The sequence below is a fragment of the Vigna unguiculata genome, chromosome 10 (genome assembly GCF_004118075.2).
Source record: "Vigna unguiculata cultivar IT97K-499-35 chromosome 10, ASM411807v1, whole genome shotgun sequence".
NCBI classification, from domain to species: domain Eukaryota; kingdom Viridiplantae; phylum Streptophyta; class Magnoliopsida; order Fabales; family Fabaceae; genus Vigna; species Vigna unguiculata.
The window spans coordinates 36281210-36308870 of record NC_040288.1 but is presented as its reverse complement, the minus strand read 5'-3'; the positions used below and the strand labels follow the sequence as shown (position 1 = coordinate 36308870).

The 27661-nt window shown below is 26.1% G+C and overlaps 1 protein-coding gene across 5 annotated transcripts; it reads left to right on the top strand.

The window, feature by feature from the left end:
- The first annotated feature begins 20201 nt into the window (after window positions 1–20201).
- Window positions 20202–26995, top strand: LOC114167285 (probable trehalose-phosphate phosphatase 3). 5 transcript variants are annotated; one of them, XM_028052328.1, is made up of 10 exons: window positions 20202–20294; window positions 24239–24386; window positions 24627–24767; window positions 24904–24975; window positions 25092–25217; window positions 25377–25433; window positions 25889–25993; window positions 26088–26165; window positions 26239–26379; window positions 26637–26995. In XM_028052328.1, exons 2-10 carry the CDS (start codon window positions 24285–24287, stop codon window positions 26790–26792), a joined length of 978 nt encoding a protein of 325 aa, XP_027908129.1. In that variant the 5' UTR covers window positions 20202–20294; window positions 24239–24284; the 3' UTR covers window positions 26793–26995. The 5 variants fall into 5 exon arrangements, with proteins under 5 accessions (XP_027908129.1, XP_027908128.1, XP_027908131.1 ...); XM_028052327.1 differs by lacking the exon at window positions 20202–20294 and adding an exon at window positions 23722–23911; XM_028052329.1 differs by lacking the exon at window positions 20202–20294 and adding an exon at window positions 23912–23982.
- The last annotated feature ends 666 nt before the right edge of the window (window positions 26996–27661 follow it).

The window sequence follows — 27661 nt, the reverse complement described above, 5'->3', positions numbered from 1 at the left end:
ATTTATAGGTAAATAATTACATTTTTTTTATATCATTAAGGTGTTGACATATTTCATGTATTTTAAATTTTTTTTCACGTTAATATTGACAGTGTTGTTTGTTTGTTGTTACTGATGGTGGCTGGAGAAGAAAAGGCTGGCTCGTGAGCCGCGCATGGGCAGGGTAATTATAATTAATATTAATTAATGTTGACTTAATAATTTTAAGTGAAGAGGGGAGAGAAGTAATAGTAATTAATTATTAGGATGATTATTATAAAATAATAAAAGGGAAAGCAGCAATAGGAAAGAGACACGTAAGAGTTAAGAGAGGTTTTGTTCGGATGCGGAGAGAAAGGGAGGGCTGTTCCATTGTGGTTGAGAATGTGACACGTGGCGGGTATTTAGCGGAGGATCGTGGTGAACGCGTGATCGTTAATAGTTAGGGTTTATGTGGTGAAAATATAGTAATAAAAATAATAATTTATTAAGAAAAAAAAAAAGGAACGACTTTCAAAATTCCCGCTAAGATTGTGATCTCGGTGCTTCTCGTCTACTAGTGCCCATCTCTCTCTCAACTCAAATCATTATTTTATATCTCACACAAATAATTAATTACTTACTCAACTTTTTCTTTTAATATATTTTTATAATTATATAATAATATTAATTATAATAACTTTTTTCTACAACTATCTTTGTGTTTTCTCTAGTTCTTTCTTTCTTAATAATTTGAACCGATTTAATGAATAATAATAATAATATTTAAACAGAGCACTAACTTCGTGTCACCCACTGCCCAACAAAGACACCAACACAAACAAACGAAGAAGCGCAAACGTTCGTGTTTTCGCCACGTTCCATCCGACCCACACCCAATCATCAAAACTCGCTTTTCTATGCTTCCAATTTTTTTTATTAAATAATAAATAATTACTAATAACTTTTTTTGTTTATATTTATTCAGACAAATCCTTCGCATCTCAGATGGTATTTTTAGGACTCATCATACCGCATTTCAGGTATTTTTCTATTATTATATTCTTTGAAGGAATTTCATTTCAAAGATGTGTCTTGAAATTAAGGAAAACTAATATATATGAATTGTTTTTATTCAACTCAATATAATATTATTAGACTTTTTTAAGAATAAAACTGTATGTATGACTTATCAATAATCCAGTCAGTCATTTGGTCAGGCGGTCCAAGGATAAGAGGCCGAAAATCGTGTGTTACAGACAGACAATTCATTGGATTGTTGATGTGAAAATTTTTCCGGAATGATTTTAGAGAGTTCACAACCGAACGGTCCGAGGAAAAGCGATCGAAGGCTGCCCGCTACGGTCAGTCAGCCATAGGTAATTGAAAATTATATTGAGACCATTCTTAATCAAATTTAAAAAGCAATTGATTCATGATTAAGAAAACCCTAATCACATGCTCATGAAAAACTATAAATAGAAGCTCAAGGTAAGTTGGTAAGAACTTTTTATCTCGCATTTATTACAACATTAATTGCTTTCACCCGAACGGACTTGAACTGACTTAAGCTATCATAGTCTTATTCACATGTACCCTGATTGTCTGTCTAGACAACCGAACACGAGAGAGATAGAAAGGAAACCGAATGGATGAAGTTAAAAAAGAAGAGAATCAAAATAATTTGAATGTTTTAGATAAATGTTAGGTCCTACACCCAAAACAAAATCTATTTACGATTTTCACGTTTTAAATTAATATTTCGCTTATTAAAAATCAAGATCAAAATTAACTTAATTTTTCTATATATTTTCAAAAACAAAACCCTAATAGAAATTCGGACTTTAGAACAAACAATAATTTAAATGCAATAATTAACCTTAATAATATTATATCAACAAAAAGGAAGAAATCTTAACTTTATTAAAATAGAAATATTGTAAAATAATAAAAACCATATTAAAGTTTGCTCTTTTTTGTTCGTTGAATAACTAGTTAATTTTGGTGAAAATTTTAATAATGAATATTTGATGAATCGATTTTGTTGGACCTTGTTGAAATGACGATAGGTACAGGTCGAGATTATTGAGGTGTAAGATGAAAGAGCATTATTTGTCGGTGCTCCTTCAACCATGATTGTCAATAGCATATTCGATTATTACCTTTTTTTTCTCTATAATAACATTATTTTTAATATTTAAATGTCAAAATAGAAAGAGGCTATTGGTTGTTATGAATTAGAAGACCTAGATTTGTCGATAATATTGCTACAATAAGAACTTCTGGTGTTAATTGAAGAGACAGTGTCATTTTACGATGTTAAATCCATAAATAAAAATTGACATGAAAAATAAATAACCAATCGATGGATTCTATATTTTTCATATAGGGTAGTGATTGATTGTGCTTATACATTATATTAGTTTAATAGATAAAAGGTATTTCACATTATTTTTAATCAAAAATTTTAAGTTATTTATTTTTTTATAGTTATTTATTTTATTTTATTTATTTAATATAAGACTTTAACTTTTATTTGGATTATTTTTAATAATCTATCCTTCAAAGATTTTATATGATATATTTATACGTTAGTGAACTTCATTGACCTTCTTATACTTATATCCTTGTTGTTATGGTTATGATGTTAATGTTATAATAATATAAGTTAATCATCCTAAACTATTGGTTATGATGTCATTCTTGTGTTTTTATTTTTATTTAATGAGTTATTAGAGAAAGTATATTTATATGTATGTGACATTGAGTCTTACCTCACATAAGTATTTCACATAACTTTTAATTAAAAAAAATTGAAAAATTATAATTATGAATTTTTAGTCTTATATAATATTTAATTATATCTTTTCTATCCTATGTGAGATTTGGACACATATTTTCCTAGGTCAAATTTAGGTGTCTTAATGGTCTAGGTTTAAATTAATTTAGTGTTTTAACTTTATTAAGTTATCAATTTTAGACTTAAGAGAGAACCGAATATTAATCAAATATTAAATTGTGAAATAAATAAATTAAACTAGGAGATTAAATAATTTATACACAAAATTTAATAAATTTTAAAATACCATCATTAATATACAATTTTTCATTAGTTTACTAAATTTAAGTATAATAAAGTGTAAAAGATACAAAATGACAATATATAAAATAGGTTAATTCTTCTAATTGATAAAAGCTTTTATCAAAGTAATTTTTTCTTTCTCTTTATATTTTGAGTTTTATGTATTTTTTTTCTTTTATGTAAAGTTTTATCTTTATATTCAAGAAAGAATTCTTGTTAATTAAAGATTATGGTGATATGTTTAGTTTTTAAATTAGAATCTTTTTTACACTTCTTTTTGAAGTCTTTTAAATTCTGTTAAGAAGTCTAGTATGTAAGTTATTATGAAATGCTTAGTGGTAATTTGAAAAATTGAGGAGAAAAACTGAGAAAAATATACATTAATTGAACTTAAGATTATACATTCTGAGTAGTGACGGATCTAAAATCCTAAGTGGAAGCAATTTAGTTTGAAATAATATAAATTTATAACAATTGTTATCATGCAATTTAATAATAGGTATCAATTAATCACTTTTCTAAAGAAACAAGGAGAGCAAAATACTTTTTTCTTCTAGATATTTAATAATAATTTTAACAAAATGAGGAAGGACGCTTGTTTATGCTCAGCTATATATAGGTACGTCATTGATTATGAGTGTATACGAAGAAAATTAAAATGTTATACTATTTAAATATATTGATGAGGTTAGTTAAAAAGTGAGTATTTGAATTATGGTGAATGTGGATATTTGAATTGACATTGATCGGGTGTATTATTTGATTGAAAAAATTTTATTTATTGTATAAAAAATGTTAAATTTTATTTAACTTTTGTTCACTATTTTTTAATGTACACTTGTTTTAATTTTATTAGAAAATCATATGACATTTAAAATTTATGTAAATTCTTAGTTTAATTGGATTTTATGTTTGTTGGGCCTTGTATATTGTTTAAGCAATATGTTGGTCATTCATATAATATTGAAGTAAAGATCTTTAATGTTTTAATTGGAGTTTATCACTTAAATGTTCATTTGGACTATAGAGTTTTTCATTGAAGCCATGGTTTATAGTTTATAGTTTTAATAAGGAAAAGATTGTATTAATTTGCTCTTATTTTATATTTTAGATGCTTACTTGTTTGATTGGACGCTCAAGCGATGAAAGAATCAAATAAATTCTCTCTTTTTTTTGTAATAAATTTAGAAGTGCACAAGATAAGAGTTGCAACAAATATATCTTCTTTTAAAAGTATGATTGTGAAGCACTTTATCGTTAAAGTAAAGTGTCTCACTCAAGAATAATTCTAGTTCAAGAACACACTCAATGTTCTCTTATCTCCCCAAATTCTAAATCAGAGAATGTTTTAATGTTTAGAGGAGAGAACAAATCACAAAGAAAAAAAGTTAGGACACTCATCTATAATTGTGATTTGATAAACCATAAACTAGTTAAAGTGGTAAAAGTACACAATTAATTAATCATTATTCTAGAAATAGAGAATAACCTTTTGATCATCTTTTAAATCATTAAACTTAATACAAGTTTATCTTATTGAGTTGATAAGGGTTTGTGATTCAATAGCATATACAGTAGAGTTTGGTCTAAGGGATTCGAGTACAATTTTTCTATGATAAGGATTCATGACAACAAAAAATAAGACTTTAATTAATGAGCTTAATAGAATGAGAGTTAGATGGAGAAGCTTATCTCGAATATTGTATTTTTTTTTTTTCAATAGCTTTCTTATTTTAAAAATGTAAAAAATATTACAATACTTAGTTGTGATGTTTATGTTAAATTCTTTTTTTTTAATCTTACTAGTGCAAAAAGGAACTTTCACAATGCCAAATAATGACAACTAAAAAACAAATGTCGTCAAATGAAATGTGGTGGAATTTTGTGATTTTGCCAAACTTTTTTAACATCGGTTCGTTTACAACCGTTGTTAAAAGTAGCACATCGAAGAAACAATGACAGTTCCCTACTTAAATTGTCCTTAAAAAGCCTACACAACTTTCATATTTAGTAGCTACATGCATTATTTTTCTGTCTCGTTTTAAACTTCTTCTCTCTCGTTTGTAGCATTATTTGCCCTCCTCGGTGTTCACATTACCATTATCGCTTAGTCGAATGTTGTTGCTCGTGTCGTTGTCGCTCGTGGCTCCGACTGTGTCGTTGTTTGGATTCGTGTGCCCCATTGTTAGATCTCTGCACCCTACGAAGCTTTGCCACACCACATAGTGCACTTTGCAACCCGCGAGGCTCCATCGCATTATGTCGCGCAACCTCTGCATCTTGTGAAGCTCATTTGCACCATGTCACGCACTTCTTGTAACTCCTCCTCACCACATCACACCATTGTATCTCCACATCAAATCTTTGCAAGCGACGCACATGAAACCTAATGCATTCTTTGTGAATAGTTCACGAGAAAATGATGTAACCTCCACATCCTAAACCCTAAATTTTAACAATAGTTAGAATCTATAATTGTCTTCATTTTTAAATTTTTTAACGATGGTACAAAATCGTCGTAGATTCCTAACTTTTTAATGACGTCTAATATAACAATGGTTAAAAACATACTTTAAAAATCTTGTTTAATTGTTGTTAAAAACGTTTTACTTAGTAGTGTCTCATTTTATCCAAAATTACTATAGTTCTTATAGTATCATCTAAAATTGGATTCAATACTCTAAATTAATTCTAAAATTATTCATGGAAATAGTAAGTTTGCAAAAAGTTAACACCAACCCAACTTGTTATCTAAAACGAACCTTTTACATTTTCATCAAACACTGAACTCGACCAAACAATTACTATTTCACCTTCGTCACCACCATGATACCATGATGTTAGATATGTTTGAAATTGTTGTTATTAATTACAAAAGGGAGAAATTTTTCAAGCATTTGAATTTTCTTTCATTTCCTTTTCCTTTAATAAGATATTATCCTTTAGACATTACAATACTCCATAATACTTAAGGCATCAATACACATTGTCTTATACATATCCACCTCTTAAGGCATCCATAATACTCCACATTCTCTTTATTCTTATATATTCTTATATATAATGTGTGCTTTCATACAATATCTTGTTTATGACTAACCAAACTTTGATTTCTTATATCTCGTTAAGATAAAATAATCAATTCAAAACTTATAGTATTTGAAAAAAAAGAAGGAAATTGTTAAAATTCAAACAATTTAATACATAAATAGTCTAAAAGTATTAAACGACCGTATGTTAATAGTTTTAATGATAGTAAAAAAAATATAACAAATCATTAAACTAATTGGGGTTAAATATGTTTTTTGTCTCTCAAGTTTGAGTGAAATTTGAAATTAGTCTCTCTTCGAAACTTTTGTCCAATTTAGTCCTTTATTTTTAAAAATGCATGAATTTAGTCCTTTTAACCAAATTTTGTTAAATTTATTTGACGTTTCAAACGTGTTTTGTGATAATATTTGAGTTAACATTGAAGAAAAAATGTGTCAAACAGGGTAAACAATTCAAATACTATCATGAAATGCGCTTGAAACGTGAGATAAACTTAACAAAATCTGGTTACAAGGACTAGATTCACTCATTTATAAAGATAAAAGACTAAATTGGTTAAAAGTTTCAAAAAAAGATTAATTTCAAATTTCTCTTCAACTTAAAATACTAAAAACATATTTAACCGAACTAATTATTTACCACTGTCTTAATGGACCTATATTGTTGTGCTTCTATCACTAATAAATAACTAGTCAAGTGTTAATAATAAATAAATATAAGATGCAGACTCGTGTAGGAGAATATATAATTACTACAATTTTCATACACGTTCAAGTCTAATTAGTTTATTTTTCAGTGTCTCGGTGTTTATATAAGTAAGAAGTGTGAAAATTTGTTTATATTATCCATCTTCTGAAGTAAACAACTTCGAAAGGAAATTTCTTGTTATATATTCTCTCTACGAGAATTACCCTTTTTGTGTTCAACTTTATTTTATTTTAATTATAACCAAAAATGAAAAATAAAAATAATTCAAATTCTTAATATTAAAAAATAACTAATGTATTAATATAGTTAATAACAACGTATATATTTTATTTATAATTAATTTTTAGTTAGTTAATTTTAAAAAAAAAATTAAAGACAAAATGAATGTAATTCAGAATCAATAAAAATTCTTTATACTCTTGTCACTCTTTTAGATTATTCATGTTACATACACCCATATTAATAAGCGAGACAACAAAACAAATAGTATAAATAAAAAAAAAAAGTGTGTTTTATCAAATACAAATAATAATATTTGATTGCCTGTTCGTAGCGTATATCTGATGTGGATATCACATATCATAAATGTTGTATCTTCAAATTGCATCAGCTATTTAAAAAAAAAAAAACGTTGAAAGAAAAAGTATATTATCAAAGATAATTTCAGGCTTTAATGTTATTAAATTTATCTTAATAATGTATCCATTAAATGTCAAAGGAGCACATGAATTATTAAAATAAAACTATAATTTTAGAACAATTAATAAATTTATATATGATATTGCGCTTAAGCTTTATTATTTTAATACTACACGAAATATGACAAACTATTTGAAAATCCGCATTTGAATTTTCTGGTAATTTTTTTATTTTATTTTTTATATTATATTAATTAAGTGTTTTAAAATATATTACAAAAATTGTAATATATTAATATCATTGTATTTCTAATGTTCAGAGAAAAAAAACAATACTAAAATTCAATAAAAAAAATTTGGACTTGTATATCACTTATATTAGTGAAATAAAATATACTTGAAAACATCATAATATTATTTTAGAAATTTAGACGAAATTGAAAAACAATAATTATAAACAAAAAAAGAAAAGGTTTAACCCAACAAAAATCTACTTTATCAATGTTTTTTGGTTGAAAGTATGAACAGATGTTGTTTAAAGACATTAAGGCTTGAGTAAATTGTGTTCACTACTTTCTCCTAACATCAGCATCACATATGTTTAAAAGTAGACATATTAGATTCACAAAACCATGGGCATGAGCAAAAAACCAACACCAACCAATTTTCAGCCACTTAAAATGAAAACAGTTTAAACAATTATAGAAAAATAGTTTCTGGTAATTCTGGAGAAGAAGGACATGTAACAGTAGCAGCTAATGTTATCTTAAATATCACGTAAACTCAAGTAGAAAAAATGGACCGACCCAGAAAACAAAATCATTGGAATTTTGCTGCTAATGGATAAGCACAGGGTGTGCTACCTCAGCTTCCAAAACCTCATTAATCACTTTGAGATAACCTTCTTTTTATTATTATTCTTTGCTCAATAAACGTAAAAGTAAATTTCTTCACGACATGGTACTATATAAAACCTTTCGTACTTTTCTGATTCAATCAGGTTCCGTGACTCAATGTCAAAACCTACTTCACCGCATCACTGGAATATTCCATACCTCTCTTTAGGTGAATTATATAGATTTTTGAATTTTTTTTATTAAATATGTTTTTTTCCTTAACTTTCATTAAATTTTGAAATTAGTTTATTTCAAAACTTTGAACTAATTTAGTTCTTCATCTTTCGAAATACGTGAATTTAGTCCTTTTAATCAAATTTTGTTAGGTTTATTCAATGTTTCGTACGCATTGTAAAATTATATTTGAGTTGCTTATATTGTTTGACACATTTTTACTTTAATATTAAGTTAAATACTAGTATGAAATGCGCTTGAAATATCAAATAAACTTAACAAAATTGGATTAAAAGGACTAAATTCACGTATTTTGAAAGATGAATGACTAAATTGGTCTAAAATTTCGAAATGGACTAATTCCAAAATTCACTGAAAATTAAGAGACCAAAAACATATTTAAACTTTTTTTTCATCAATAAATTTTAGTTGTTAGTTTTGTTAATGAGAAAAGTTGAATCAACAACCTCTTCCATTCCACCCTCCCTTTTAAATCCTCTAAATATGTCAGTATCTAATAAAACACAAGTAAGAGAAAGTTAGAAGAGAAATACTTTATTGAAAGTATGAGAATTAGAGTTTGCATACTAATTCATTAGAAACTTGTCCATCTGATATATAAAGTATAATGTCCCATGATATAAGAAGAAAAATAAAACCTAATATGAATTATCATAAAATAGAATATCTAGAATATATGATAATGATAAAAGAGAATAAATTATATAATATCTTTATCAATCAAATTAAAACTAAAAGATACATCATATCTTTATCAAAACCCTCTAAATTAATCTTATTTTTTCAAATCGTTAGTAGAAATATCGAACTCACGACCTTTTCTTCTTTTTTCTTTCATATCAACCTTTTCTTTTTCTATTTAAGGTAATACTTAAACTCACACTTAAATTCGTAATAAAATATGTTAATTAACATATTCTAAAGATGATTATCATAATTGAGGGATGAAAACCCTAAGCAGAGTAATGGTTTGAAGAGAAAAAAGGGTAATAAAGAAGAAGAAAAGGGCAAATGAGAAAGAAGAATGAGTTAATCTTATTGAGGAAAGATTGGGAGAGAGAGAGAGAAGCAACATGGTTGTGTTGGTGGTGATGTGGAACATAGGTGTTAGAGGGAGAAGAGATTTGAGACATGAAATTAAAGTTGTGTTTTGGTGCACATGGGTGAGAGTATGGGTTGTGGTGGCAATAGAAGAAGGTATATATTTTAGTTTTGGAAGAGCAAGAGGAACCTAACTTTAGTTTAAACTTATTAGGGAAATTATTGGAAGGACCACAATGTATCAATTTCTATCACCTTTCTTCATTGTGTCTTCATCCTTTGTGCTTTTGTAACCACTTGGATCCCAGAAGACAACTGCTGGACACACTTTGGCTCTTTTGCTTCCTCTATTGGGCCCTCGTCTCCAAACCCAACAAATTAATTAATGCTAAATTTCTCTTCCCTTCGATTTTACCTTTAATTCTATTTTTCATACACACTCTTAATTCCTTAAATGTGTAATTTTATTCCATTTTTTTGTTATAAAAAATGTTAAATTATATTTAGTCCTAATAAATGAACTTTAAAATTAATTTAACTTTACAAAATCGATTTGTAAGATAAAGTTTACACTGATTAAACATTCAATAACATGTTTATGTAATCATTAACTTTTACAATTCTATACTATAAAAAAAAATTGAATATGTGCAAGTTTTTTTTCAATTTCTTAATATCATGTCCAAAATGATAAAACATTATGGAGTAAATAATACTTCTTATGATAAAAAAATTGTAGGAATGAAAAGAAATTCATAGATCAAAATTATGGGTAGTTAAAAAAAAAAGCAAGAAACTAAACTTGTATACAAAGTGAGAAATAAAGTTACAAATTTGGTAAATATAGAAAGTAAGATTATAATTAGATCGAATTTTGAATATGTACTTCAACGTTTTTTTTTAAGTAGGGAAGTCGTCGTAATGTATTGATCTTTAAATGGTGCTATTTTTAATGTGAGTTGATAATCATGAGGTCACTCACGTTTCCTTAAATTGAATTCAAATTTATCGATAAATTCAAACTACTGGATAGAGATACAGAAAATAGGTTTGAAAAAGTTCACTAAAATTTACGGGTCAAATTTTGAGAAGAATAAAAATTAGGTAATTAATTAAGGCCTTATTATATATTTTTTTTCTAAGTTCACCTTTAGAGACCATTACATAGTTACCACAGGATAGTGATAATTATTGTCTAAAATTCAAGAGAAAACAAAAAGATATAGTATCATGTTTGGTAATAAGAATGCAAAATTAAAATCAATGGTTATATAATTAGTAGTAATTCATTAGAATAAAAGTAGAAACTTTAATGATATTTAGATAATAAGGATTAATTATATATTTTTACATGATAAAGGAAAACAATGAGTTCTGAAAGCATGTGAATGTTTGAGATGGAACTTTGGATCTTCATTTGAACCCATCAAGCACTTGCGTATGACATTTTCCAACCTTTGAAACTATACAAACATTGCACACATTTATACCCAAATTCCTAAGATAAATTTATTATATATCAGTTTAACTAAAATCACTACAGAAAAAAAATCATTAATAATGATGATTTTAATAGTAAATAATATCCTTTTTTCACGATATATTATATAAATTTGAAATAAATATATAGGCCAACTCTCATGCCATGCATGTAATTAATTCACTACAAAAAATGTTGTTAAATACAGCAGTTATTTGAATTATAAAATGACGGTTATAACTATCATATTTTGCGCGTATGGCAGGTATGAGTACCCCCATATATCCTGTCGTCACAATGCATAATATGGCAGTCTTCGACGAAATGCCGTAACGCCCGTCATTTAGTGCACTGTGCAAATAATGGCAGTTCAGACCGTCATATTTTTTGCGCAAATAATGACAGTTAAAATCGTCCTAATTTATTTATTTTAAAAGAATTCTAATGCAAATACGACACTTAGAAATGTCATTATTTATACTATACTGACGCGTTACACGACGTTTCAATTGTCATAATTTGAATGTGAAATTATTATTATTTTATTTCATTATTTATTTAACCTATTTTTTCCATTAATATTTAACCTACTCTCCATAAAATTAGAAAAAGTAAAATCCAACATATATAAATAAATCCAAAATATATAACCAAAATCTTGAAGTATCTTTCAATTGCTCATTAAAATACTTAGTTATTATAAAGCTTCGAAAAGTAACAAATAATTATTAACACAATAAAAGACAAGAATTTGAATGGAGAGAATATGAAGGATTGTGGGGTCTTTCCACTGTTCACAGCCACATGCAACACAATCAATTAATTAACAAAAGAAGAAACTTTGTGTGAATATTAATGTCCATGCAAAAAGAGTTGCACCATCATATAAATAGAAACTAAATTGTGGGTCATATTGTTAATTAAATATTACTTAAAAAAGTGTTTATTCTTTAATATTAAGTACTCTCTATGATTCATGGTATTGAGGCAAAAAGGGTGATTTATATATTATTATGTTGTAGATACGATGAGTTAAATTATGATATTCCTTTGTAAAGAGGTGCACTTTAGAAAATATCCTAATGTCCACTTTCATATATAGTTTTCAATATATTAGTAGTGTAGTGTGTGTTCAATTCATGGTATATAGAAAGGGACATGTACTTTGGTGTAATCAACATATGATATCATAGCTAAACTTTCTTATTGCATGATCAAGTTAGGTACCAAAAAATTAAAAAAAAATGGGGTTTTAACTTTTAGGGTTTTTAAGTATTATTTTTGAGGTAAGTGATTAGGGTATTTGGATGCTAAACCTACCCATAACTAATTTTATTTTGTACTATATTTAGTGAGATGTTAAAAAAATGGTTCCCCAATTGAACCCTATTAAATTCATATTTAAAGATAGAAACTTTATTATTAGTTCTAATATAATAATATTCTATGTCCATTATTTTTTCAATTTGTATATATTAACCCTAACTAAATATCAATAAACACGACGAAAGTAATATATAGTAAAAGTTATTAATATTTTTTTTTTTCAAAGTTAAATGAAGTGGGCCTTAGGGTATGCACCCTATGTTGAGTCTCTTAGAATGTTTTGGTAAGTGAATTTCTTGCAAAAGGCCTACATTTTGCAATAGCCCAGCCCATTCCTACACTAAGCCATTTGAAGAGTAATTGTGATTATATATATATATATATATATATATATATATATATATATATATATATATATATATAATTAGAATTGTAGTGTATAATTTTGAAGACTGAGTTTATATACTAGTTCAGAAACTTCTTTAACGATAATAGAGTAGATTTTAAAAACTGACAATTCTTAAAATATAGTTTCTAAATCAGTTTATATATATATAAGAGTTAATTTTATTTTTACCTCTAATTTTGTTTCTATTTAATAAAAGTATTTTCAAAAGCATCTAAATACTATACTATCACATCATTTGTGTCCTATTACACCATGTACCACATTACAAGACACCATGACCAACTTTAATAATTGATCCTAAATAAAGTTAGAAACTTTAAATTATTTTTCATATTTGTGCCAAAGTACAATTACTTTTAACAATTATTCATTTAAGTTTATGGCTATTACTAACCTAAATTAACCCCTTCAACATATAAAATATGATTTTGCTTATTTTTAAAATAAACAAATTAAGCAAACACATACTATTTTATTAAAAAAATTCAAATAAACATGCCCATGTTACATTGTTTTTTTTTTCAATTTTCTAAATTTGGAATTTGTCTTTGACTCAAATTTTGATATAAATTGATCTTTAAACTTATAGTTCCTTCAACCCAACAATGATAACTTTTTTTTATGGGTTTATGTTAGGTATTATCACTTTCAACTCAAAACCTGAAGATAATGAGTTTATGGGTCTAAGTCGGTTTTAACCATCGGTTCTGATACCACTTGATGGGTCTATAGGAGGTTTTATTGAGGAGATACAATACCAATGAGATCTGAGCACAACCACACAAGGTATTGGCACCATTTTCAATCCAAAACCTTAAAACAATAAATTTATGGGTCTTTATCTTTATATGGTGCTCGACTTTCTCATTTGTAGCTAACGTGAGATTTAGACTTACACTTAGATTCCTAACAAATTTAAACGGATCAAATAATATAAACGAGTCAAACCTTAACTTAAAATATCGGTTAACACGTCAAATTGTTTTTACACAATTGGGTTATAATTGAGTTGCTCTAAACTAATATTGCAAATGACAAATCACTAGAAGAATTAACCCTAGTTTTAGTTTAGTACCTAACTGGAAGTAATCTCCATAAATTAATTGGATGATTCACCAAAAACAACCAAACTTGTCGATTAAATAATTTGTTGTTGAAACAAAATTTGGGGGCAACACAACCATATTCAATTCATGATAAACGCTCGCACAGATAATATAAGATCATTGTTGCAAGCAAAAGGGTTGTAGCACATATAAATTTGCTGTCAATTCATGCTACACAGTGGACACCATGAAGGTTGAAGATTAAAAAAATGAAGTTTCAGAATTAGAAATGAAAAACACCATGTCCACTCACAAGCATGATAATTGGACCCAGATATAATGGAATTTGATTGAATGATGAAGACATTATTCAACCTTTTCACGAACATCTATGGTCGGAATATTATGAGAAAAAAAGCCCTTGCTTTTGTTTAACTTAGTGAGGTTTTCCTTTTTATTTTGTTGTTATTATGCCTTTCTTTTTTTCCATCACTGTTCCATTTTTTATGTAAAGAACAAACACTCTACTGAACTTGACTTATATAAACATTTAAGACTTATATGCTTTTATTTGACAGATTCTGGTACAAAACTTAACTAATGAATCTTTTGCGTAAAAGTTGGACAAATGTTTATATTAAACTAACTTAAACGACCTTTATATAAAAAATAGCTCTTTAATGTGTTTCTTTTTTCTATTTATTTGTTTATCTTTACAAGTGGAGTTGTTAGTGAGAATGATTTGGAAAAGAAGAGCATGTCAAGAAGATGTTAAGAAGAGTCCTGCATCTTATTTTATCAAAGGTTAAATATGTTTTTAGTTCCTTAATTTTTAAAATTGGAATTAGTTCCTCTTCGAAACTTTAGACCAATTAGTTCCTCATATTTAAAAATTGGGTAAATTTAGTTTTTTTAACAAAATTTTATTAAGTTTATTTGATGTTTTATACGCGTTTCTCAGTCATCATTGAAGCAAAAATGAATTAAACAATATAAACAAATCAAATATTATCATGAAATGAGTTTGAAACGTCAAATAAACTTAACAAAAATTGGTTAAAAAGACTAAATATACACATTTAAAAGTTGAGGGAGTAAATTAGTTCAAAGTTTCGAGGAAGGACTATTTTTAATTTTCACTGTAAGTTAACGGACCAAAAACATATGTAACCCTTTTATCAAAGCATGCATTTAGTAGAAATTTTAGTTATTTTATAAAAATCATTAAATCACAAAGTGCAACTCGCCAAATATATACATTTACTATTATATATATATATATATATATATATATATATATATATATATATATTACCAATTGATATTAGGAAACATAATGTTCAATATTTAAACTTTAAGAAAATTTCATAATATAGAAGTTGTATTTCTAGTTTTGTTTATGACCGACCATTCCTTTAACTTACCACATCGTTTGCTTTTACATTAAATATTATCATAATATAGTAACAATGCCTTATATTGTAATACAATCTCAACTTTTCCATGCTAAGGTGGTTGTTGCACTTACTCCATAAAACTTAATGCAAGAAACTTCGGTTGTTTATCATCGGAGACTATTTATCAAAACAATATTAATAATTCAATATCAACTTCAGTGCTAGGGTTATTGTACCTAGTCATCAAAGAATATAAGAATTTTCATTAATTTTTCATTATCTTAATCTATACTACAAAAATAATTAACCACGTCGACACCTATGATAGACGTGATAGTTACTTATTTTTCATGTTTGTTAGAATCCATTATATGTTTTTATATCATACATTCTGTGTTATTTTCATGGAAAAATTTATGATATAAATATTTTTTTTAAGATATATGTAATTACTTTGTTTTGAACTATTTTATAGAAAAGTGAAAAATAGAGAAGAATGAAGAATGACCAATCTAGGATCTGATCGCTTAGTTGAAAGATGACTCGTCCAACTAAAAGAATACTCATTTGTCCAACGACTCATATCCTCACTTAATAAGAAGATCATATACTCGCTCAAAGAGTAAGATATTTGCCCAACAAGAGAAGATAGTTAGCTCTGACACAAATACAACCTCTCACCCATAAAGTGGTTATGCTTACGATTTAATTTCATCTTTTGTAAAATTTGTATAAATTCATGTTTACATTCATAGCTTGAATAAATAAATATACACAGTCAACCAAACAAACACAAATCCCTTTAAAAAATGATATTTGAACTTTTCGTTTTACTATTTTGTAAAATCTAGTACGCATGTCGTAATTAGGTAAAAGTCACTATATTCATATATTTTTAAAGTTTAGGAACCAAAATGTATCGAAGTTTCGGACATGGACAAATTCCAATTTTTGATCAAAATTCAAGGACTAAAAACATACTTAACATAAGTTTATATATTTAATCATTGTCACTGATATATCAAGAGTATATATAATTTAGTATTGAAATCTCTTTATATGTTTCTATTTAAAAAAATGATAATTTTGAAGTTGTATTTGATATGAAATCCATTTCAAATAAGCCTTTTCTAATTTAATCTCTTCCCCCTCATTGCATATTCCTATATTTCAGAACATTTTCTTTATACCTATTTAAAAAATAATATGACTTAAAAATATTTTATCAAAATCAAGAATTGAGAGACGTAATTACTAAAAGAAAAATACATACTAAAAAATGGTTATGCAAAAACATATAGGACATAACTTTTTCTTCTATATCCATACAAAAATAAATATACAAAGAACTCATGAGATGAATAAAATATTAAATATCACACTAATATTTTATTATCAATAGACAATAGAGAATTATCTTTTCTATCTTAAAAAATGGAAGAGAACTGAAATGAGAGCACAAAAAATGAATTTGTGTGTAACTTTCTATTTTTTTTTTCAAAAACAAAAGATATGCAAAAGTAGAAGATGAATACAATATGTGAGAAACTTAGAAATAATAAGAGAGAACAAGAAAAATATCTCAATATAATTTATTATTCTTATATATTTAATTTTATATTTTTATTTATTATATTAAATATTATATTTTATTAAAAACATAAAATTCTGTCTACAAAATTTAAAAATTTATTTAAAAAAAATTAACATATATTCTTAAAAAAATTTAAAAATTTTGGGGGCCATGCCCCTCCCATGCTTCTAAGACCCGTCCCTGCTAATTCTCATGCCATATGTTCATACTAGACTTATAGAGTTATTATTTTCTTATATCTTATATAGTATTAGAAAATTTTGAGTTATGAATGTCTTTCCATTATGACAAAGTTTATTGGTTTGATTATAAATTATATTGAAGTCATATTTTGTAAATTGTGGGTTGTGATGAATTTTGGTCCAATGGAGGTTTGATTAAACTAAGTTAATCAACACAAAATAGAACTTCAATTAAAGAAAAAAAGTAAAAAATGACAATGATTATTTAGAGAATTATTGTCATGTGTACACCTTCGACTATAGTTATGGTGGTAATTATCATCATGTTATTGCATATGATTGAATAATTATATACAACGAAAATTCAATACTCAAACTTTGGTCACATGGAACATAAGTATCATCGATTATATTATAATTGTCATCATAAGTGTCACATATAACCAAAAATATGCTCAATTTGGACTAAAACTCAACATTTTATGGTCAAAACATTTCTTATTAAAATCCAAATTGGTTTTAGTCTAAATTGATTTTCAATTCTCATATTAATCATCAAATATAGATATTGTATTTCAAGCTAGTTTTTATAGTTGAAAATTACATTTAAATGATAATCACAATTCCCAAACATCTATATATAATCTCAATATACATTTTAACTCAAATATAAAATATAATTTTACTTGTATTAGTTTAACATCTTTGCGGTTTATCATCATCAACTAACATTCAAATAATAAATTTTAAAATTTAAATCTACAATTCAACCCAAAATTCAATAATGTAAACAAAATTAATATAAAGTTCAAAATTCTTAATTCCTCTTAGCTCACATGGTCACTTGTAAACTAAGACTTTTTAAGGATACTCTAAATTAATATTAAAAGACCAAACAACAAACAACCATGTTATCAAAGATTTATTTTTTTCTCAATATATCATACATGTGGGGATTAAAGGATCACATGCATTGAACAAAAGAGAAAGAGACATGAAAAATAAAGAGAATTTAAAAATTCACTCTAATGAAGATTATGTTCATTTGAAATAGGTCTAATCTCAACCTTCTAGTGACAAAGAAAAAATGAAAATGATCATTCAAAGTTTTAAATAGAAATTAGAAAACTTTGGTTTTAGAAAAATAGAAAATTTGAAGAAATGAAGAATTAAATTATTTTAGTTTCTATATATAACCTTTTAAAATTAAAACTCAATTATCCTTTATTAATTGAGTTCTATTTTCTAATACTCCAAAAAGAATAGTTAGTTACACTCCTCGAGTAAATAATTTAAAAATATACTTATTTTGATAAATATTAAATGAATAATCTGTTTATTATATATCTTAATTTTTATGAAGAATTCTTACATTATCAAGTATAAATACGAATGATTATAGGTAATATCTATTTTTTTAAATAAATTATAAAAATAAAATAATTATGTAAATATTCTTTTCGTCTCTATCTTATCCTTATATTTATATATGTTTTTAATCGTTAAAGCATTTATAATTTATCAGGAACTTCACAAGTTTATCCTCATTGTTCATTCGTAATCTTTTCTTTAACAGCACATTTTGTATTTTTTTTTTCTCAACTATTGTTTCACTAGTTCAATATTTACAAAGGTCATTCAAATAGATATTTTTTTTATCACAAACTTAATTATATATTTTTTCTTGATTTTATTAAATCAAATAATTTTAAAATACGCATTTAATTATTTTTATCTTTTTTAATATTTTTATTTATTATTTTTTTCATTTCAAAATATCTCAATTTCAATTGAGCTGCAATAAAATATTATAATGTGGGATGTTCTGAAATATAAATCCCATAATCATTATTGATAACACATTGTCCATATGAAATGTCACTTTAATTATAACTTTAATAACTACACTCTTTATAAAAAAAAAAGTAACTTCCTTGCATGTGATAATAATTTAATGTCAATTAAGATGTTCTTTTAAACATAACTTCTGTAGTTATTATAAAACTTACCAACTTTTATTTATTGTATTTTTCTTATTAGATGGCAATGAATTCAATGAAGTTAAGATGCAATTACACAACAAAAATAATTAATTTAGTTGACTTTGTGAATTTTTGAAAACTGTTACCAGTACATGAAACTTATTATTGATGACTTTTAAAGTTCTCTTATAAAAATATTAATATTCATAATATTTAAAAAAAGTAAAATAAATGATATTATATAAAGAAAAAATCTTATAAAAGTAATAACTAAATTATTTGAAATTGCGTCTTATATTAAAATCAGAAGAAGAAATAATTATTAATTAATTATATGAACTTATATAAAACTGATTTTATAATAAATAAAATATCTTTTTGATTAGAAGACAACACACAAGAAATATCAGTATTTATTCATAATTATATTACATTTCAAACACAAACAAAAAGATATATATATATATATATATATATATATATATATATATATATATATGCACACACAAAACAATAAAGTAAAATTACCTTTCATTTTCATAATAGTCTATTACTACTAATAATATATTCAGTATGAGTAATAGCTATTTTGGTGAAAAGATGGAATTATTTTTATCATATAATTATAACACTATAAGAATTAATAAAAATATTTTTTATAACTATTTTTAATGTATACGTTTTTTTATTACTTTAACATCAATTTTAGTAACAGCTTATTTTAATAATTATCATAATAATCCATTTTTTAATTATATTTTTATAATAAAAAACATACATGACATCAAATAGTTATAATAAAAAATAAAATTATAACATAGCCCTATGTATAAAAAGCTTCAAGTGCAAGACACACAATTTTCATATTTTACAAAAAAAGGTAAATATTTTTATATATTTGCAATAATTTTTGTAACACCAAGTACTTTTCCTTCTTAAGTGCTAAAAGTACTATCTAGGCATGATTTCAAATGAAGAATGAATGGAGAAAAAAGTTATCAAATGAAGAATGAATGGAGAAAAAAGTTAGTATTATGGACTGCAAAAGTATAAAGGAAACTACCCCACAAAACAAAACACAACAATTTGTGACTCATGACTCATGACCTTCTGTTACATATAATGTAACATATATATATATATATATATATATATATATATATATATATATATTACTTCTCTTTTTCACTTTTCATATGTTATGTGTTACAACTTCCTTTGTCTGAGGCTCGGTGTTGCATGTTCTTCTTCTTCAAGCACCAAACCTTTCATTTTTTTTTCTGGGTTTTCTGCAACAATTCTTCTCTCTGTAAGTATTTGTTCTCTTTAAGTTTACTTGTTGTTATATTTTTCAATTCCATAGATAATACATGTGTAGGAATGCATAATGTGTGTTTTCCACCACCCTTTCTTCATGCTTATGTCTCTTTCTTTTCTTCACTTGTTTATTTTCTGTCCATAAAAGTTCATCACCGGGAAAATGATCATGCATCCTTTGAATTTGTAAAAGCTCTGTAAGAGAGAAAAAAGAAGAAGGAAGAAGGTGAAGAAAAAGGAATGGAAATTATAAATAAAACAGATTTTAGACATTTTAGATGTTAGTGAAGAGAGAATAAAATATAGGTTTCATCATTAATTAGTGATATGATGTAATTTGAAAGGAAAAAGAATTGAGATGAGTTTATATGTGGTGTTTTAAAGAGAAGTACCTAAAAATCTATACTCAAATGATAAAATTTATGGTTATACATCGACACAGAAAGAGAAAAAAGTTTGTGTATAAATTATATATTAAATTCATGTTTTTGATATTGTCTAATTTACCTATCAGACATTTTATAATAATAAGATAATAAAATTCAATTATCTATATTACATGAAAAATAGTTAGTAACACTACAAGAAAATTACTCTTTACCTACGGGATCATTACTGACGGATTAAGAGTATGAATATGTTTTTAGTTTTTAAACTTTGACACAAAATTAGAATATGTTTCTATCTCAAATTATGACTGACGTGTCTTCAATAATTCAGATTGACGTTGAATTGTTTATATTGTTTGATACATTCAACTCTAATGTTATTATGAAAAACCATTTAACACAAAAAAAGTAACAGATTAAAAAAATTATATCCATTCAATTTTAAAGTTTGATGTCAAAATATATCAAAATTTGCTAAAAAAAACAAATTCTAATTTTGTGTTCAAGTTTAAACTACAAAATCATTTAACCATTTTTAAAATAAAAACAAAGATTAAACTAAGGAAGTTGAAAATATGTTCTAAAATATAATTTTTTATTGGATGTATTACTAACATTAGAGTGATTGAGTTTTGTGTTTAAACTGTTTCCCTGTATATGAATAGTGCAGAAACTACTGAAATGAATGAATCAATTCATTGAAAAATCATGTTTCACATAATACACACTACCAACTTTACATTCCTATGTTAATAATTTTCCTTTAGAGATGTGAAATCAAAGCATCTTTTTCAGGGACACGTGTGAATGAAAAATATGCATTCATAACTATTAATATTCTCTTTAAATTGGTCAGTTAATGTGAAATGAAAACCTCTTTCTATTACTTTAATGCATCTATTAATGTGAAATAATGTTTTTTCAAGACATTAATGCAATATTTTAGTGTTTGATTTAGCTGTTCATTGATTCAGATGCTTTAATATATACTTTTTCTATGCTACAGGGTTATTATAAATTAAAGCCACTCATGTATTAGTTAATGTTTCGTATGGTGATTAAAACTATTTATTTCAAAGCACATGCATGATAATTAAGAATAATATTCATTTGATAAATATTTTAAGTAATTTATTTATGTTGATAATTGAGTTGACATTTGCAAATATACCATGGATTTAAAAGATGTGTAAGCAATGTTAATGATGCTAAATTCTAATTATTTATGTGATTACCATTTTAAGAATATACTAAATAATAATGCATCTCTTCACACTATCAATTTAAAATTTTCACATATAACATTTTTGTTTGATTTTTTAAACTATTATTAAAACCGTATCGACTATAGTTTTTAATTGATCGAGAATATTATTTTCTTATTGTTTCGGTTCATGAAAATTAAAAAATGACCCAATACATGTTCTTTGTTTGACTTATAAAAGAGTATTTATTTTTCTTACATATAAATATATTAAGAAGTAAACATATTTATCTTTCACAACACTTATACTTCTTAATTTTTTATTTTAAAAAGTCAAGGTGATTGATGAAATGCCATATATGGTCCACTTCCTTAATTATTTCCCAAATTAATTAATGTGTTTACACTATTTCCAGAATCCCACAATTTTATTAAGAATGATCCCTTTCACACTTATTACTCAATTGTTTATTAAGAATAATTGATTTTTTAGGAAAAACTATTTTTATTTTATAGAGGCAATTACTATCGTTTTTCCAACGGTAGACTATCGTATTAATCATGTTAAAAATAATATATATATATATATATATATATATAAATAATTTATTTATTTTTCATTACTTTTAAAAATGTGCCATTTTATTCAAATCGTTTGTCATCTAAAAACATTGAAGTGTTCCTTGGTGTGTTCTATTATTGTTAGTAGTATTTAGTTAATAAGTTCTCTCAAACCTCAAAACAAAAAATATTATTTAACAATGGTTAATTGTAAACTTAATATATAAAAAAATTATTTAATTAAATGCTTCATCATTGTATATACCATCACCACTTTTTATATCTTTTTTATTTTCTGAAGTGGATGAATAATTATAGATAATATAGGTACAGCCAAAACAGAACCAATTTTTATTTGTATACAAAGATCACATGATCTTCGTAAGAAATATATTATATTTAATATTAAGGGCATCACAACCTTTAGACAGAAAAGATGCATTTGTGGCTGTAATTTTCTTTTATTTTTTCTCTCTCCATAGTGGAAAACATGACTCATTGTTTGTTCATAAGATCTTATTGACAACTTTTACATTAATTGACAAATTTTATTTTATTTTATGTATTACCTAGAAAACAAAAAACTATAGCTACGTTATTTTTTATTTTCAAAAAGTAATTATGAATATCCTTCCCTTTTACTTTTTTTCCTTATACTTTTATATTTAGGGTAAGAATTCTGTATTTACTATTTACAAAACGTTAAGCAATGTTGACACGGAGAATAAAAATGAAATTACAAAAAAAAAAAAGAATATTCGTCTCAGAGTGATTTCTAATAGAAAATTATTTATTGATTCCTCAAAAAATCTTTTTAAGGTACTAACTAGTTAGCAAGATTCTTATACCATTTTTATTATTTCGATTAATTATAATAGTCTAGTAGATAATACTAAGTGTTTTCATTTTTTTTTCTCTGTATCAAAACAAATTTACAACATACAAAAGAAAACATAGTTTCAGAACACTTTTTGTTGCAGAACACATACGAAAGTAGTATCAATAATGCAGTTGTAAAGTTTATGCTAAAAAAATGGACAAATATTTAAATCTTCGGTTGTTGCATTCACTTATATATATATATATATATATATATATATATATATATATATATGTAAATTTGACTTTATTTTTATTTCTGATTGCGGGATTTCGAACAACAATGCATGTGAATCATGCATAACATCACTTATTATTGTAAATTAAATACTATACCTTTTGCTTCTCTTTATGCTCTATATATTCATCTCTGCAATCCATGGCATTCCTTCTTCATCTATTTTCCATATACCTCTTGTGATTCCATAATTGGTTAACTTTATCCCTCAACTTTGTCACAACGAATTTGTAGCCACAAAAAGAACATGGGTTTTTTCTATTCATTGAATTCTCCGAGTTCATGATGTGGAAACTTCTGCAAAAATAAGGAGCTCTTTTTCTTCTGAAAAGATAAGGGTATGTCACATGGTTTTCACTTTCTTTGCACAATTGCACTTCGTGAACAATAAGAAAGTTCAAAGCCAAAGGTAGCCTTTAAAAACAAAAGCCTTGTGATAACTTTCTATATTCTTCTTTTTAACGGTCAACTAACACAAACTGCATATACCTGTTTTTGTCTCATTTTCTTTGGTTTTTAAGACTCAGATTAATTACCCTTTACTGTAATTAACACCTTTTTAAACTTTTATTAAACAAATTGAATGTAAAATTTATTGCTTGGATGCATATTAAAAGCAAGACATTATTTCCACCATTAATTCTCTCACTAACACTTGAATGCAGGTAGCAAAGATCAGTTTCTGCTTGACTATATTTTACAGTATCTCAGATGGGATACTTATCACAACCATCAGAACATTCAAACATGAAACCAATCTCACTTGCAAAGATGGATGAAAATGAAGAATTATGTTCTTATGCTTCTTGGCTAGTAAGCTTCAAACTTTCATTTTCATACCAGTAAAATTTACTCAATATACTTAGTGATGGTTAAACTTATTCTCATATTCTGTAACTTATACATACATGGTGTATCTGCAAGATTTCAACCAATTATGCTTTGGTGTATCATGATCTATATGAATGGCTCAATAGTGCTGGCATTGATGTATATATATTGACCTCTCTTTCTGTGGTTGTTGTTCTCAATTATTATTGTTGTGGCTGAAAGGAAAAACATCCTTCTGTGTTGGACAATTTTGAGAAAGTGATGAGCGTTGCTGAAGGGAAAGAGATTGTTGTGTTTTTGGACTATGATGGAACACTTTCACCGATTGTAGATGACCCTGATAAAGCTTACATGAGTGATGTTGTAAGTGCTTTCTATAGGAAAATCAACACCACAAGAAAAACTTGTGGTGGCTTTTTGAGTCCTAACAAGTTCTGTAGTTTTTGCTTTCATTTTCTCAGAACTTAGTTGTCAATGTTGTATGGTTTGCATTTTGCAGATGCGTGCAGCTGTGCGTGAAATTGCTTATTGTTTTCCCACTGCCATTGTTAGTGGAAGGTGTAAGGATAAGGTAATCCACTCACACTCAACAGAACAGTGAACTATGCAGACATGAGACAACATCCTTATTTTGAGGATGCATTGTTTTTCAGTGCCTTGCATTTTCATTTTCTTCTTGACATGCAGGTGTATGAATTTGTGAAGTTAAGGAATGTTTACTATGCTGGAAGTCATGGTATGGATATATCAACTCCATCAGGGTCTTCAAAATGTGAAGATCAGAAGCATCAGATAAAGGGTGTTGATGAAAAGGTTTTTATATATGTTTCTCTTCTCTCTGTACAATAATTTTGTTGTTGTGCCTACTGTTTGGACAAAACCACACCACAGTTGAAAAAGATAATGAGAGTTAATGATGCTTGTGACAATTTGATTTCGTCATTCATGTCTCATACTGTGTTACCTTTGTAGGGTAATCATGTTGTTCACTTTCATCCTGCAAAAGAATTTTTGCCAACCATTCAAGAGGTAACTCCTTTTCTGCTCAAAATGAAACAGTCATTTCTATAGCAGTTTCTTCTAACTTGCATTTAGAGTTACATATGAATAACTTGTCAATAAATATTGCAGAAGAAAAAATTAAATGAGAGTTTAATTCCAATATACAGCCATTTTAGAGGGTCTATTAATCATAAATCATTATTAATATCAATTTGAAAACAGTTATTGCAATATCAGTGTAAAAAAATATATAGACTGTTAAATTATTAATTAAAGAAGGAAAATAAGTCAAACATTTTTGCATAAAAAATTGTTCAACTTATACACTTCAATTTTTTTCCATGAATAAACATTAATGAAGTTTCACAGTTGAAAGACTCTTATAAATTTTATTATATTGTGCCTTAAATTTCTCTCTTGCACATGTGAAGAGAATTGAATATGTCCATTAAATTTTCTTTTGCTCATGTTATGCGATGCAGATAATTAAGGTTTTGAAAGAAAATATAAGAAGAATAAAAGGCTCTATGATTGAGGATAACATGTTTTGTGTCACTGTACACTACCGGTGTGTGAAAAATGAAGAGGTATTATGACAAACACAAGATAGGCATATACAATATAAAACCATGAGGCTCATAATCTAAGCTTATGCAGTTGTGTTGCTTCACAAAATTGTAGGATATTAGTGTTCTGAGAGAAATGGTGGAGTCCACAATGAAATCTTACCCCAGTTTCCACATATCAAGTGGAAGAAAGGTACCAAAAAAAGATTGGCATTGATGAATACAAAAATGTTGGATTCTTAAACTTGACCTTCATCTTTGATCAGGTTATGGAGATACGTCCAAATGTAAACTGGGACAAAGGGTGTGCTCTTATGTATTTGCTTGACACTCTTGGCTTTGACAACTTTAACAATGTTCTTCCAATCTACCTCGGAGATGACAGAACTGATGAAGATGCTTTTAAGGTACGGTTTGATAAAAGGAAAATTATACTATGATTTCTATTTTGACTTTCATCCTTTATTTTCTGATGTGATTTAGTGTTAATGATTGATTCTTTTAAAAGAAAAGACAATAGTACATTAATCAATGACTTACATTAAATCACGTCAAGGAAAGAATAAATGGTGAAAGTCAATAAATGAAGTCATAGTATCATTGTCCGAAAATATAAGATAGATAAAATGATAATGGAGGTTTTTTGTGGATGAAATGCATGTAGGTTATAAGACACATTGGACAAGGTTTTCCCATTGTTGTTTCTTCAATTGCAAAGGAGACTCAGGCTTCATATTCTCTGCGTGATCCTTCTGATGTGCTCGCTTTCTTGATTCGTTTAGCAAGATGGAAGAAGAACATGTTACACAAAACTAAGTAAACAACCTCAGAAGGGAAAAAAAATAGTGTAGGCTAATTTGGTGGTTTTAAATTTGACAAATTGGCCTATTTTTTTCATTTTTTATTTTGTAAAGGATAGAAGCATATAAAGATGATACTAACAAAATCATTTAGAAGATACAAAATTTAGTTTCATCTGTTTAGATTTCTATAAAGTGCAACTGATTCATATTTCTGTTTTCACTTTTGCTTTCTTCAACTCAAGTGCTCATTAAAGGAAACCTTTTACAGTAATTGTGTTAAAACTTTTGAAGCATAAGTTGAAAGTCTTACTTCAAATAAAAATATAAAATTATATGGTATATAAGAAAAACAAAAATTATGAACATTATATATGTCGCAAGTGGTGTTAAGTTTCTTATTTTCAATAATTCATACTCTAGACGTGATTAACCTCTTTTATCTGTATCATTTAACCAATGTTGTTTTACTTACTTGAATATTTTTGGGTTCGTAGTAAAATTAAAATAATGTGCGTTAAAGTCGATTTAAAAGGTAAAATAAGTAAAATACTTGTTCTAGACTCCAAAATAATAAAAACAAATTTAGTACTAATATTTATTTATTAAATTAGTTATAAATTATGTTTAAGAAAAAGATATTTCAATTTTTTTAGTATTAATATATTTTTATTAAATTAATTATAAAATTATGTTTAAAAATATGTATCAATTTTTTGTATTAGTATATCTTTATTAAATTAATTATATTTTTATATTTAAAAATTAAATTTAATAAAATTATCACCTGTGTTTTTTAATTTTTATTCGTATTAAACATGATATTTAAGAAGTTAAAATATTTTTTCAATAAATTATAATTTGTATAGAAAAGATAGAATGATTGGTT